The sequence below is a fragment of the Coptis chinensis genome, chromosome 7, assembly GCF_015680905.1.
Source record: "Coptis chinensis isolate HL-2020 chromosome 7, ASM1568090v1, whole genome shotgun sequence".
Lineage (NCBI taxonomy): Eukaryota > Viridiplantae > Streptophyta > Magnoliopsida > Ranunculales > Ranunculaceae > Coptis > Coptis chinensis.
The window spans coordinates 40,258,805-40,274,949 of record NC_141462.1 but is presented as its reverse complement, the minus strand read 5'-3'; the positions used below and the strand labels follow the sequence as shown (position 1 = coordinate 40,274,949).

Genomic DNA, 16,145 nt, shown 5'->3' with positions numbered 1-16,145 from the left:
GATTTTTGCTCAGGAATGATTCGCGTTCCCATACCAAACGATGCAAATTAAACTGGCATAAACTTCAGTTTTTCACAATCTACTTTTGAATTAAACAAATCAAATTGAAGAAAACCTAAAAATCTCTCTTTTATTGAATCTCATAAACATCAACTAGCTGAAAAACCATAATTACAAACCCATTACTTATAACAATCCTAGAAAACAATAAACCAATAGAAATATGTCACATGGAAAACAACCAACTAAAAATGTGGGCTTGACTGAACCTATAGGCGCCCGCCTATAATTTATTGAGGAAACATAGACACACGCCTATAACTTGACAGACACGTTCTCATGCTCTGCATCACTTGCACCTCAAGATTCCTACATTCTCAACAAATAATAATATAAATTTTTTTCCTCAAGGCAAACTATTTTCACATTCAGTAGCTAAGAACATAAAAGTCTCAATATGTGAACTTCATGACTCTTGCCATCATAAAACTCCCATGAATAAGGATATACTTCGAGCAAGTTACAAACACTATATTGATACAAGGGGAATGTTTTGGACATGGGTCACTAGCTTTTGCACATCTATACATTTCAAAGATTTCAGTCGTAGACTAAGAATCTAAGAACAACAAATAAAGTGATCGCTCAATAAAAGAATGACGTGGAAGACTTGTGAGATTAAAAAACATTAACAACATGTGCAATCTCATTCCGCAGGTAGCACAAAAACAACATCCAACAGAAGATGATCAGTTGAATTTACAACAAATTGGAACGACAAAACAAGCCATTTATTAAGAGTAAAAACATACTAAAACTACCACAATGAAACAATCAAGTGAAAGGAGAATGCAGTAATGGCGTTTACAAATGCTGGTCCAGGTGTCTAAGAGCCAAACCTAAAAATCTTAATTTTAAGATTATCATGTTAAAGCTAAGCTACATTGAGACAGATACGTGTGTCCGTATCGGACACGGATTCAAATTATCTGACATGGCAAAATAAAAAATTGAGGTATATTACATACAATGTGTCCGTGGTGTGTTCGACACGGACACGTAGATACCTATCCAACAGAGTATTTTTAAAATATGGCGTGTCCATGTAACATAGTTTTAAAGAAAAAGCTAAAAGCAATTGCAAAATGACAGGAAACAACCGCTAGCCTACTCAGATAGTCTACGTTCTACGTGAAAACTATAATAAGAAGAAAAATAAGTAGAGGTTCTAGTGCACCAAATATGAGTATATGGTGACTTGGTGACAATTTTATACTCGTACAAAAAAATATAGATTTACAGATTATGGCATTTTCAAGTTCAGTGGAATGTGCCGACAACTTAATTTTTAACCCCAGGTAAATGAAAGTACTGGCAGAAGTATGATGGCTATTCATTCCAGCGAACGAAAAACTGATGAAAATAACATAATAAATGATACAGTGAGAATTGTATTCTAATCAAATAAGTCCATGCAGACAAAATGTTATATAGCTTTATCCTTTTTTCTGTCTTTCCTCATTTGTCAGGAAATTTGGAAATATTACTTCTATATAAGAAACTGAAAGCGGAACTTAGAAACATACTCGGTCTAAAGCTGCACACCCTGGGAGCACTCTTCCTTTAAGATATTCCCAGACAACTGATGCATTCTCATACAAAGTACAAACAGATGGCCTAGTCATTTCTCTGCATGCAGCGTTTCCAATGACAATTACATCACAGCCGCTTTGACCTAAGTTTTCAAGCATTAATGCCAATTTAAATGCTCGGCAGCAATCAGCTCTTGGCAACGCAAGTTTCAATGGTCCAATCCAGAGGACCTTCTGTAAGACAATAAAGATTACATATCAAGTTTTCACTTCTAGCATGCATTCAAAAGTGAAATCAAGAATTTGTACAAAAACTTGACTCTGGTTCGGAAGGTTATATATCATGCAGAAAAATCATAGTCAAATTACATTGAAAATGGATATGTCAATTAGGGTGTGAAAATTGGATAGGCTATGGAGGCGATGTACATGTAGTTGGACAAAAAATCATATCAATTACGTAGGCTACAACATCGAACCCCGACCACTGATACAAAGACCAGCAGAGGTGATGTTACAGCTCTCAACAGGGCTGGCCTGAGGGAGGAAATTTTTAGGCCCTATTGCACAAAGTTCAACAAATTGGTTCAGGCCAAGCCTAATAAAGGTCATCCAATCCAACACCTGCCTCTGTCTGGCATTTTGATAGCCAATCCCAGGTCTGGCCAAACAATAAGATGGAATCAGGACATCTTGCAGCATCTTATTAACATCCCGCTATATATTGACCATATGCTCACTTTGATCAATTTTAAAGACTGCATTAAAAGCAATGAGGTACATAGCATGAGCTTCACACAAAAAAAACCCAATTCAAAGAATGAATCATCAAAAAAAAGGGTACAATCATACACATAAGTACAATTAATAAAGCTTGACCAGAATATCAAACCAGTACTGAGAAACAAAACAAAAGCTTCTACTTAGACATGGTAATTTTCTGACTAGTTGATCAGTGCTACCAACTAAGTATGGGTAAACTTCTGCAAACTATTAGCATTATTTCTAGGTCACAAGGAAACTCCATTATCCGTCTATGTGAAATAAGAGTAATTACCTTACCTCGCACTTTGAAAGCAAAGACGAAATTTCATTCAATGAAGTCGGCCCAAGATCAACAGGACTCCAACCTAAAATGAGTATTTTGAGAAACGTCAGTATAAAGTGTAGAAACCATTCTTTTATTTTTTATTTTTTTTTGCTCGGTAAAAGTGATATTCCATTAATAAAAGAAAAGTAGGCTGAGAAGGCCTACATTACAAGAGAACAGCCGAAAAAATATTTACAAGTGATGAAACAAAACATAAGATGAAAAACTGACATGCACCGTCACCCCATGTCTAAAAACATAAGACGATCCCATCTAGCAACAAAATACTCAAAGAAGCATCCTCTAAACTCTTTGAAGATTTTAGACCACTGAAATAACAAAGCTTTTATCGAGAGAATTGTCTTCTTACGCGAAATAGAGATGCCATCAAAGTGACGACGGTTTCGCTCTAGCCAAATGCCCCACATGATCGCAAAAGATAATAAGCTCCACATGCGATTTCCAGAAGAAGAGAAAGGACCATGACTCCAACCTTTAAGCAAATCCAATACCCGGCCCGGGCATACCCAAGTCATTCCAGACTCTAAAAGAAAAGCAGACCATATTTTCCAAGAAAAAGAACACCAAAGAAGTACATGGTTCACAGACTCACCATCTTTTCTACACAACTGACAATAATTGACCAAACACATTTTTCGACGCCTAAGATTATCAATGGTAAGGATGCGTTCCAAGGAAGCACACCATGCAAAAAAAGCAATCTTGGAGGGAATTTTGGATTTCCAAATTATAGTCCCAGGGAATTCAAGAATGGGGCTAGGACTATTAGCATTAGACAACCAAGAAATGATAGAAAAATAAAAAGACTTAACCGAGAAGATACCTTTATTGCTGGGACACCACACTCTTTTATCACCATTTTGTGCATTCGGGATAGTCACATCAAGCCTTGCCATCAGTGAAGCTAGGTCTCCAATTTCCCAATCATTCAAAGCCTTGCGCAGTCCAAGATTCCAAGATATGCCTCCCTCGGATTTAACCATACAATCAAAAATGGGTTTCCCTTTGAACCTGGATAGACCAAACAATAAAGGAAAAGCAGAGGCTAAAGCCCCACCACCTGTCCAATGATCCTCCCAAAAAAGAATCTCCTCACCTATTGCAAAACTGTATTGAATACCTCTTAAGAACAAAAGGAGCACCTTAAGAATTGCCCTCCACACTCCACACCCATAAGGTATGGAAATCGGACCACTCTCCCACCCAAAACGTCTCTCCCCAAATCGAGACACAACCACCTTCCTCCAAAGACTATTTCTCTCTTCCCCAAAACGCCATAACCACTTACCCAAAAACGCTTGGTTGAATGCTACCATACTATGCAAACCCAACCCACCAACGTTTTTAGCCAAACAAAGAATCTCCCACCTCACCAAATGATACCTATGTTGCTCCTCGAAGTCATCCCATAAAAAATTCCTAATGATGCTCTCAATCCTATTAGTAACTCTCTTGGGAATAACAGAAAGAGACAAAGTATACTGGAAGAGGGGACAAAGTACTCTTAATCAAGACCAAACGACCCCCTTTCGAGAGATACCTACACCTCCACCCTACTAGCTTATGTTGGAATCTCTCAATAACAGGATCCCAAATATATGTAGAACGTACGTCGGCCCCAAGAGGAAGACCCAAATACGTACAAGGAAACGAATCCGCTTGACAATCTAACACCGACGCAAGACGGCTCAAAAAGGGAGCACTCCCCACACCATACATCTTACTCTTGGCAAAATTCACACGAAGCCCAAAAACTGCCTCAAAACAACAAAGAATGCCCCTCAACCACCTAACCTGACCCACCTCCGCTCTAAGAAAAATCAGAGTATCATTAGCAAATTGTAGGTGAGAAATGCGGACCATGTCACTACCCACTCTAAAACCTTCTGAGATACCCCTCAAGTTGGCTCTCGAAATCATTTTACCGAAAACTTCCACCACCAAAATAAAGAGGAGAGGGGAGAGTGGATCACCTTGTTTAATACCTCTCGAACTCTTAAAGAAATCTGGAGATCCATTTACTAGAACTGAAAAGGATACCGACGATATACACTTCCATACCCATCTTCTCCATTTCGCCCCAAACCCCATCCTCCCTAAGACATAGTCGAGGAACCTCCAACTAACATGATCATAAGCCTTCGTTAAATCAATTTTACAAACAATACCCGACTCACCACTCCTCTTCTTATCATCAATAGTCTCATTAGCTATGAGGATTCCATCGAGAATCTGTCTATCGCTAATGAAAGCCCCTTGCTTTTGAGAAATAATTTTAAACAAAACTTTTTTTATCCTCAAAGACAAAACCTTAGATAAAATCTTGTAAGCACTCCCGATCAAACTAATCGGTCTCAAGTCACTAATATCATCCGCGTCACTAACCTTAGGAATAAGAGCAATGAACGTATTATTCAAATGATGAGCAAGGAAACCCATATCAAAGAAGTCTTTCACCATGCTCATAAAATCCACACGAACAGTCTCCCAACACCTTTTGTAAAACTCAATTGGAAACCCATCTGGTCCTGGGGCTCTATCTCCCCCAAACTAACAATAGCTACCCACACCTCATCCTCCTCAATAGGACCCTCCATAGATCTTTTCTCCTCATCGGAAATTCTATCCAAACACAAATCGTCCACCGTCGGTCTAAAGCAACCAGGTTCAGTATACAAATTTCTATAGTAATCCACAATACCTTCTCTGAGGTTATCCTCTCCTGTAACTTCACGCCTTTCTATTATCAAATTCTCCAAAAAATTAACTCGGTTCCTAGCTTTGGCCAATTGGTGAAAATATTTCATACATTGTTTGTCCTCAATTGTCAACTTTACCTTTGCTTTTTGTTTCCAAAAAATTTCCTCTCTTCTTGCCGAGACTCGGCTCTAAGCTTATTCCTCAAATTTCTTTCTTCATCGGATAGAAAATCCACTTCCTCTTTCAAGTCCAACTCCCTGATATCCCTGAGAAGCTCTTCTTTCCACTTATCCATTCTCCCAAAAACCTCTCTATTCCACACCTTAATCTTTTCTTTAAGCGCATTAACACCAGGTCGCCCTTCAAAAGAGAACGAGTTCCACCAATCATTGATTTTCTCCTCAAAATTAGGATCGTCAAACCACATGAGTTCCAATCTAAAAAGAGTAGGTCTACGCGACCCACTTTCATTATCAAGGACAATGGGATGATGATCAGATGCCGAACTAGGAACAACATTCTGAGACAAACGAGGCCAATCTTCCTCCCAATCAACACTCACCAAAAAACGATCAAGTTTAGAGAGAGAAGGATTATCTTGCCTACTAGACCACGTAAATTGACCTCCCTTAAGAGGCAAGTCCAGAAGCTCGCAACGAGTAAGAAAATCATCAAAACTCACCATCCTCGAATCAATATGACAACCGCCCCTCCTATCGCTCGACAGCCGAAGGACATTAAAATCACCACCTATGCACCACGGGTAAGACTCCCAAAAGCAAAAGTATCATCCAATTCGGCCCAAAATTCTTGAATATTCAAACCATTGGACGGACCATACACACCAGTCACAACTTTACGCGTAATCTCGCCCCTAAAGAGGCAAATGACCGATATGGTAAAGGTGCCCACTGCAGTTTCAAACACCTCAACCTTCCCTTTGTCCCATAAAATACACACCTCCTCTAGTGTCGACTGCCGGAAGAAAATGCAAGCCCACATCAATAATACCCCAAATGTCATCTACCACAGACTTTGGAAACTCCTTTAGCTTGGTTTCCTAAAGGATCACCATGCCAGCTCTCGTGTTAGGGATACAATCTTTAATTAATGAATGAACATAGCTTAGCACAAAATTTTATTTCAGAAAATAAATCAAATGAACGCATGGTCATGTGTAGTTCCACCTTGTATACATCATATGAGATGCATTCAGATCTTTCTACAAAAATAATACTTTATTGGCTACACAACAAAGAAACGAGTAGTTGGAAGCAAAATATGAAAAGGGTCATAGTTTACATCATGATATGAGGTTACCAATATTAACACTGATAACTTGATATGAAGGTGGTGATCTTTCATATCGAGGACCAGGATAGGGTAACATGACAAATATACCGCCCACTATGTCATTAAGATTTGAGTTTCTTATTCTCTAAAAAGTAGCTACTGAAATTAACTTAAAATAAGTATGTAAGTAAAACTTCACCTAGAAAATGAATTAAAACCTAATTTTTTGTGGATATGATATACTTAACATTAATATCATCTCTACAAAATTTCAACTCATTTGGAAACCCCTAACATTGGCAAACTTTGATTGCAAAAACTCGACATTTATGGACCGTTAGATTTCTTTTTAAAGATGACAACAATTTTTATCTATCTTAGAAGTTTCCAAATGAGTTGAAATTTTGTGGAGATAATCTTTATGGTGAGTGCTTCATAACCACAAAAAATTAGGTTTTAATTCATTTTCTAGGTGAAGTTTGACCTACGTACTTATTTTAAGTTAACTTTCTCTAAAAAGTAGCTACTTAAGTTAACTTAAAATAAGTAAATATATACAGTCCTTCTCTAAAAAGTAGCTACTTAAGTTAATTTAAAATAAGTACGTAGGTAAAACTTCACTTAGAAAATGAATTCAACCCCAATGTTTTGTGGATATGATATACTCACTATAAAGATCATCTCAATAAAATTTCAACTCATTTGGAAACCTCCAACATTGGCAAAAAATTATTGCAAAAACTCGACATTTCTGGACCGTTAGATTTATTTTTAAAGATGATAACAATTTTTATTTATGTTAGAGGTTTCCAAATGAACTGAAATTTTGTAAAGATGATATTTATAGTGAGTGCTTCATAATTACAAAAAAAAAATTAAATTTGAATTCATTTTATAGGTGAAGTTTTACTTACGTACTTATTTTAAGTCAACTTAAGTAGCTACTTTTTAGAGAAAGACTAATATATATAGCTACTTTTTAGAGAAAGTAACTATATATATATATATATATATATATATATATGGGAGGGATAGAGCCACATTCTTGTGTACACATTATAGCCACATTTTCGACATACAAATGAATTAAGGCCTGATATTTTGTGGAGATGGTCTCCCCACCATGAAAATCATTCTCACAAAAAATTATAATATTTGGTCTAACCATGTAAAAATTAGTGTTTTTAACTTTTCATCTAACGGTCTAAAATTTTTGTGAGAATGTTTTAAGGTTAGACTTCTTTAAATGAGCTGAATTTTTGTGAGCATGTTCTCCATGGTGGGGAAATCATATCTACAAAAAAAAATTCAGCCTTTAATTCAACTTTAAAGTCCACTATTTTGCTTGGATTTGTTTACAATGTGGCTAGAAGTGAATGTGGCTCTATCCCTTCCGATATATATATATATATATATATACCCCTGCAAAGGATCTCATTGGGATACATCTCCCTCCTAGGTGCATCCCACCCATGTTCTAGGCCTGCACCTCCTCTTGCTATACATAGAATTCCGGCCTTTCTACAAGTTTGAGCTTTTAAAGCTATGTTACATGGACACACCATATTTTGAAAATAATCCGTGTTGGACACATGTCGGACACCTACTATATGTGATATACCTCAAGTTTTGATATTTCGCTGTGTCAGACAATTCATATCCGTGTCGGATACAGACACAACTATCCGTGTCAATGTAACTTAATTTTAAGTAATGTCAATGGCTTTCGATAACCCGATAACCAACCCGAACCAAACTGATAAAAAACGATTTGGATTTTGGAAATTTAGTTTGCCCTCCACCGAACCAATATGAACCCGAACCGATAAGATGGCATTTTCGTAAATTTATGATTAATTTTGTATAGGTTTTATCAATTGTGTGGTCTACAATTAATTGATTTAATTTCGGATTTAATTGATTTTATAGTTTTCGATTCAAGTCGGTTCGGTTTCAGCTTGTAATATATCTTATCGGTTCGGTTCAGTTCGGTTTCGGATGAAATATAATATTATCGGTTCAGTTCAGTTTCAGTACCTAATTATCTTATCGGTTTGGTTTCAGATTATCTAGAATCCGACCACCCAAACCGATCCATTGACAGCTCTAGGTCTGCCTAGGTTAAAAAGGCACTTATGATGTCGAACTGATGTCATTCAACATATAGTAAAGCTTTTAAAGGTTGCTGACTCAATGTGAGTCCGTAAAGCCGGATACACAATATGTGATGCGGGAAGATCTTAATTCCCAGAACTAACTGTTAAGTACTGAAATGAAAAAAACTTGTGTTTATACCTTAATGTCATATGAGCAATTTTTGCATACTACAGCATTGTGGGTATATCTGAATACACTCGCATCATGCATGCTGTGAGCTATTTGTTATAACAAGTTTTTCTGTGGCTCATCTCTCTGGCGACTCATACACAGAAAGCTCTGAGGTTTGCACATATTGACATGCTTACAATTAATTGAACCAGACACTTGGACAACATATAAACTTCAAAAGATGAAATTTTCTGCTTTCCCATCCAGAAAGTGACCCAACAAAGTTCAACATGTTCACAAAACTTGCTGGCTATTCCTTATAAAGCAGTGTCAGCTCCGAAATCTCTTGTTAATTATTAATGTCATGTGCTATATAGTATTTGCTAACTTGAGTAACTTTGAGTCATATAGATCAAAAAACAATGTCATGACTGGTAGCATAGACTACTTTCAATTCTGCTAATTTGACCATCTGAACTTATATAAAGGCATAAAGGTCAAGATAAAGAAACTTTGCCTTAAAACATTGAGTTTTTAGTTTGAATGGGGCATGGAGGTTGAACAGATATCACAACTAAAAGAGGACAACAGTGGTTATTCAACATTATCATGACAAACCTGGAGACCTTGCTCCAGTTCAAATTATGCACCAACCTTTAAAAAGGATTTCTCTTTTTCTCAGTAAATGGTCACACTTGAACAAAAGTTGTCAGAAACAATTTTATGAAACTGAAAGTATCAAACTTGTGAAAGGTAAGTTTGTTGAGGACTTTAATCTACATACACCAAAACCAACTAGAGCAATATGCATATGTAAGCTAATGTATGGTGAGCCTAAGGTCGTTGATCATTATCTATAACATGCCTATCTGTGAAGGCCTAACATGTGGAGTCATTAGACTTGGTCTATAGATTTTTCATCCTTAAAAAATTTCACAAAAGAGCATACATCTCCTAAATATAACATATTTATAAAGCAAGTGGTAAGCAATGAACTGGAAGAAGAACCTTAGGAATTGGGATTCAAGAAAACATGTTGGCGAGCTCACCATCCAAGACCCCATGAGCAGGAAAACTATGTTGTTGATTTGGAAAACTATTCTTTACACACCAGAAATCCTTCGGTAAGAGAAGTGGTATGTTTCTCTTACGGGCATACTTAATTATCTTCAATGAATCTTCAACTAAACCAGGATCTACAAAACTGAGAGGGACAGGAATCCCTTTAGCATGCATTATCTGAAATGCCATCATTCCAACGAAAACCAGCCCATCACACTTAGAAGCTAAGAAGTGAATTGCAGATGCTTTATCCTTGAGATTGTTCCCTCCAATCTGCATCAGTGTACATTTTTGTTAGATAAAAACTTAGTACTTGATACAGTCAAACGATTAGACAAATAATTTGAGTCCTCCAACAAAATAAGTATCCCCAGTTTTGCAAAATCCTTCTATGAATTCCGATCATCTGTTCAAACTTATTCAACCGTTTTCCTCGTAGAGTTACACATTTACCCAGAAGTAACTACAGTTGAGACTACGAATATCAAAAATAAATAAATTATTACCCACAACAAGGTCCACCTTGAGATTGATAATTCAGTTTTATAGCTGTGCAAAATAGAGAACTAAATTTCAAGAAAAATATAGACTTTTGAGATTAAGAAGGTTAAATCATTCTAGCATAGAGGGCTAGCATGGAAGGAAGGTTTCTAAATCAGATGCAAAGGAAGTAAAGTGGAAATTCATGAGCAGCATATAACGAATTGGTACTAGTAAGATACATTGAATCAACAACTTAAATGTGGTAATTCCACTCACAGAGAAATGGAACCTAATGGGAGTACTTGCCCGTAACTCAAGCTGGATAACGTGCATGAACATAATGTGATTTTAGAGTCCCAAGTAATGAAGAATGTTTATCTCTTATCAAACAGAAAACTATATTGATGCATTTGTTCAATAGACTTTATATAAAAAAATATGAACAACAATCACGAATGTGATGTGAATACAATAATATAACCATGGTCCAAAAGCATGCATATTGCACTAGATAGAAATGAACATAGAAAAAGAATTCATGCTGACCAATGTATCAGTATTAAGGACAACAAAGATGTTTTTTTTTTTTTGATCGGTAAATAGATATTTCATTGATATAAAAATATAAAAACATAGAAATAGTAGGATGAGGTATCCTTACATTGAAAACCAACTAAAAGAAAGAACAACATCAAATGTACACAAAAACAGAAAACACCGTTCTCAAATCAAAATATCTTCCCATCTACACACAAAGTGCTCAAAAGGAATGTTACTAGTTTCCTCATGAGCTTTGGCCCAGAAAAATAACAGCACTTTAATTGACATGATTACTTCCTCCAAAGAAGCCACAACTCCCTCAAAAGTTCTTCTATTCCGTTCCATCCATAGGCCCCACAAAACCGCAAAAGGAATCATTCTCCATATACGTCTTCTCCTTTGAGATTGCATATCTGAAGACCACGAGGCTAACACACCTTTCACCGAACCTAGACTGACCCATGACCTACCTGACCCATGAATGAGAAAACACCAAACTTGCCAAGAAAAAAGACACTGAAGGAGGATATGATTCACTGACTCACCATCTTTCAAACACAAAGGACAGACGTTGACTAATGCTTCCTTGAAATGTCTCTTTCTAAGATTATCGACTGTTAAGATTTTACCCAAGGTTGCACACCATACAAAGAAAGTGACCTTTAAAGGAACTTGGGTCAAGTGAAAACAAATTATAGCTTCAAGAATTTGGGTCAATGAAGATTTCCACTGTATGTCATGAATAAAGCAAAACTATGATGGACAACTGGTAAAGGCCGTTTGCAAAACCAAAGGTAAAAATGAGCCATAAGACACTCCATTTTCAAACAAAATCGCCAAATCGGCCTAAATAAGCTGGGTAAATGAAGGTTACCACGTATTTTAGAATACCACAAACCCAATGCATTAAAAGGTTATCCACCAATTCATAGTTCAAGAAGGAACCAAGTGAAATGAAGCCAGAAATATTCAACGAGACACACCGTTTTCAAAGACTTTTATATCAGATACTATATGGCATGCTGCAAAACATGTGACATGTGTCAAAGATACACGTGGACAAACTTTATAATTTATATGATTGCTAAGATCTGTATATCAGGTTGATAGATATCAGCATATCCGACAATATCTGCCCATGTAGGACAGGCGAACTAATACCTTTGTTTTCTTTTCACATAGGGTAATACAAGTCCCTAATAAATTGGAATTATCCGACTCATGCCACAAATTTCTTCAGAAATGCAATAGAAAAGGGAGTCTGAAATTATAAAGTTGAATAAATGTAAAACTAAAATGGGTAGCATTACATACATACAATCACTATGTATGGTTGTTTGCTGGTTCTTGTCATCTCCACCATTCTGGTTAGTTCTTCCTCGAAGCTAAAACCAGCAATAGAAGCATAGCAATACCGAGCCACGCCAACAGTTGATGCAAGAATCTTATGTGACTGAGAAAAATTGTCATTAACAAAGATATCAACTACTGATGACAATTTTCTTGCAAATCCTGACTGATTTGCGAGTTCCTCACGAAACATAGAAAGATTCTCAACAAGAAATATATCTGCTTTGTCCAGATCCTCCACCTTGGACCATTTGCAATCAGAAATCCAATTTGTTGGTATCACTTTTATTTGAAGAACTGAGGAAAGATAACCTGAAGGAAAGAGAGACGAAATCTATGAGCACAGATCTGCATACCCAAAAAAGTGTCAACTTTCAAAATAAGTTGTAAGGCAATTAACTAGTAAACTCATACTCATTTTCTTTTACTTTCGTTCCTTTTCTCTCTTTTCATCTATCTTTTTTTTAACTCTACTCACAATCACAAAGCCTATACTGAAACAATATATCAAACAGTTGCTAAATATCAGGCTCCTGAACCAGACAAAAATTACTAAAACCCAAAACAGATGCAAGGATTATGGTTTGAGAACATCACCCAAGTAATAGCTTATCAACTCTGCCAAAGAGAAGCCTGCCTTAAGATAACTATCTAACAAGGACACAGAATATTTCCAAAAGGAAATCAAATAGAGTTGGCATCTAGGTGTTCTTACTTATTCTTTTTAATTCTAGCTTCAAAAAGTTTGGGCACAGTTCTCTCATCCAATTCATTTATTGCTGAAGTTCTTCCTTGAGACCACTTTCCATCAGCAGAAGTTCTTTTTTGAAACGACTCAAGGTTTCTCTGATTGACATCTGACATTTGTTTAAGCCGGAACAGAGAATCAACATCAACAGATTTCTTCTACTGTGAATATATTCAGCAGTAGCTGCCCAAAACCGGGAATGGATCCAGGTTCTAGTGGATAGAACCAATCCAAAGCTCCACCTTCCAAACTTGCTGAAACAACCGACATAGCCAGAAAACAAAGATGGCTAACCAGCGTCAATGTTTGAATAATACAAGCAACATGTTGGAACAGGCTCATGCTGCCAACATAATAAATAATTTTTTCTTAAAAAAACAAAAAAAAAAGGCTACGCAAAGTTGGCTGGAGGCAACCAAAATCTCAGCAGTAAACGGAGACTTGCAATACTGTTGGAGCAAATTTTTAACAATCTGCTCCAAGCATTTCTTCCCTGCTTCTTATCGAGCCTCTCAGTAAGCTCGTTAAGTTGCTTCTCAGTTGGGGATTCTGCAGCAACATGCCAACCTCTACAATTCCACTGGTATATCCTTCTCAGCTTCATTCTGAGAAGTAATATCATGAACACCTCCATAACTGCCAGGACGCGGAGGTGTTGAGGTTGTTCCCCTCGTCGAACTCCAACCTTAACAAAGATTAGAAAGTAAATAAAAGTTAATTAAGGATTGACATGGCTACACTTCACAGACGAGTTGCCTGAAGTTGCCTGCATATCCTGAATTCAGAGAGCTTGAAAGCCTTTCGTTGCTCCGAATTTCCTTGATATAAACTTCTTCCTAGCCTTTACTCCAGATCGTATGTAACTAAAGGTAGTAACACCAATATTTAAATGCAATACATTACGGATCTGAGACTAATTACTTAATTAGAAAGAAAGCATGCGACACAACGTATGCTTAAATGAGTGTTAAGATGATTGTGACTTGATACCCAGGTCTCCACTAATAGACCTGAAAAGGTTGTTCTCATTAGCAGGAGGTTATATAGGATAACAAGTCAATATAAGTTGCGTGCTTGGCATGTGACCAGTGCCACATGGCAAGAAAAAAAATTGGGTAAATAATTCATTACATTACATCCCATTCGTTAAAGAAAATAGTATTTCCCAAGGATGGAACCCCTAGACACCAGAGACATTCATTTCTGCATCTATGTTGAGGCTGTATACAGATATCACTTGTTCAGGTCACAGGTATTTGATTCATAATGTTGATATTATTAATCCTGCAGTAATCAATATATGAATCCTAATGCCACTCCACTCACCATCAATTTGTTTCGAGTTGAATGCACACCTTTAATATGGTATCAAAACAAGCTATTTCTATGACCCAAAAGGCTCGTTTGTGCTCTGTGTCACCCATTAATCAAAATTCACGTGTTAGGCTTAAGTCATGCCACAAGTGAGGGGAGTGTTGAGATTATTAATCCCACATTGGGAGTCTAAAGCCTAGCTAATCAATGCATGAATCATGGGGACACTCCACTCATTGCCAATTGGTTTTGAGCTGGAAACCCGTCTTTAATAAACATTATACGAGAAAATGAAAAGAATCTAATAGCAAAACAATTAAAGTAAAAAGTACGTTATCCAAAACAAAAAATTTAAATGAAAAGTAAAACATACACACAGTGACACAGACCCATTAAAATGTACGGGATACTTCCATGTGCTAGTATCCAGTTCTTTTACATGTCTTAATAGAACACCAACAATGTACCCGTGTCAGACACCAACACATTTCAACTTAATTAACGACAGTGTACAGACAACATACCTGCAACAGTCTCTGTTGAAGGAACCTGCATTGTGTCACTAAGTCGACCCCAGTTACTGGCTATAAGTACTTTGGCACCAGCGTGACGCAAATACTTGACTGTGTGAAGCGATCTTTCGATGTATAAATCCTTAGACTCCAAATCTCCCCGTAATAGAAATGTAATATTAACACGAACCATAACAACCTTACCACTAAGTTCTTCCTTAGGAAATTTACTAAGAGTTTGTACATGTGGCAAACCATTCTGCTCTTCTACATCACAAAAACTGCCCTGAGAAAATTATATCGACGACGTGGCAATCATAATTCATGAAATAAAATAAATAAACAAAATGTGTTAAAAGTATTAAGGAAGTACCTGAAAACGATGTGAACTTTCATTATTAGATTTTACCGACACACAACTTCTTTCCTCTGCGACATATATGAAATAATAAATAATTAAGAAGGAAAATTAAAGATGTAGTTTTATAAAAAAAACGTGACATTTGAATACGTTGTGAAGAAGAGTGACCACGCCAATGATGTGCACCCGTAGTTTGTTTACGCCACAAATATGTATCAATTTGACTATATTTATTTGAAACCGAAGTGCGTGGGTGGGAAAACGGTAGATGAATTGAATTTAGAAGTTGGGTCATTTTTTTTGGATAAATTTTTTTTCTCCCGGGAGTGACTGTGTTGCTGTTATTATCGCCGAGACTTGAGAATGATTCGGCTGTTATAATTACAGTGATGGAGCCGTAGTACAAAATTGCGTTTTAATTTGGCTTCTAGTTTGGTTGCAAATAATTAAGGCTCTAGAAAAAACCGGGTTCACGACTGCATAAAGATATTTAAGTTTTTATAAGTTAAATCAAAATCAAAATGTTGTGGCTATTGGAGAAAACTCCGACCGTTAATTTTTCAAGCACACTGGCCCCATTTTATTTTAGGACTAACATGAAAATTTTAATTTATTTAATGTTATACATATGGCATAGTGGTGTTTGCATGTTTGTTGAACACATAAATATTTGTGTGTGTATGTGTGGTAGTAGTGTTTGCATGTTTGTTACACACATGCATAATGGTATGTGCATGTTTGTTACACACATACATAATGGTATGTACATGTATGGTATACACATGCATAGTAGTGTTTGCATGTTTGTTTT

At 36.6% G+C, this 16,145-nt stretch overlaps 1 protein-coding gene across 3 annotated transcripts in view; it reads right to left on the bottom strand.

The window, feature by feature from the left end:
- Window positions 1–15,834, bottom strand: part of LOC147487518 (uncharacterized) — a 33,010-nt gene extending 17,176 nt beyond the window's left edge. The window contains exons 1-7 of one of the 3 annotated variants that reach the window (XM_086570084.1): window positions 15,485–15,834; window positions 15,347–15,402; window positions 14,986–15,259; window positions 12,368–12,711; window positions 10,014–10,299; window positions 2,655–2,722; window positions 1,587–1,826 (exon numbers count right to left, since the gene is read on the bottom strand). In XM_086570084.1, the coding sequence (XP_086426210.1) occupies window positions 1,587–1,826; window positions 2,655–2,722; window positions 10,014–10,299; window positions 12,368–12,711; window positions 14,986–15,259; window positions 15,347–15,402; window positions 15,485–15,629 (1,413 nt within the window). In that variant the 5' untranslated portion in view covers window positions 15,630–15,834. Of the gene's footprint in view, window positions 1–1,586; window positions 1,827–2,654; window positions 2,723–10,013; window positions 10,300–12,367; window positions 12,712–13,114; window positions 13,304–14,985; window positions 15,260–15,346; window positions 15,403–15,484 lie in introns of those variants that run through there. The other 2 variants (XM_086570085.1, XM_086570086.1) reach the window with 2 other exon arrangements.
- Between the last annotated feature and the right edge of the window lie 311 nt (window positions 15,835–16,145).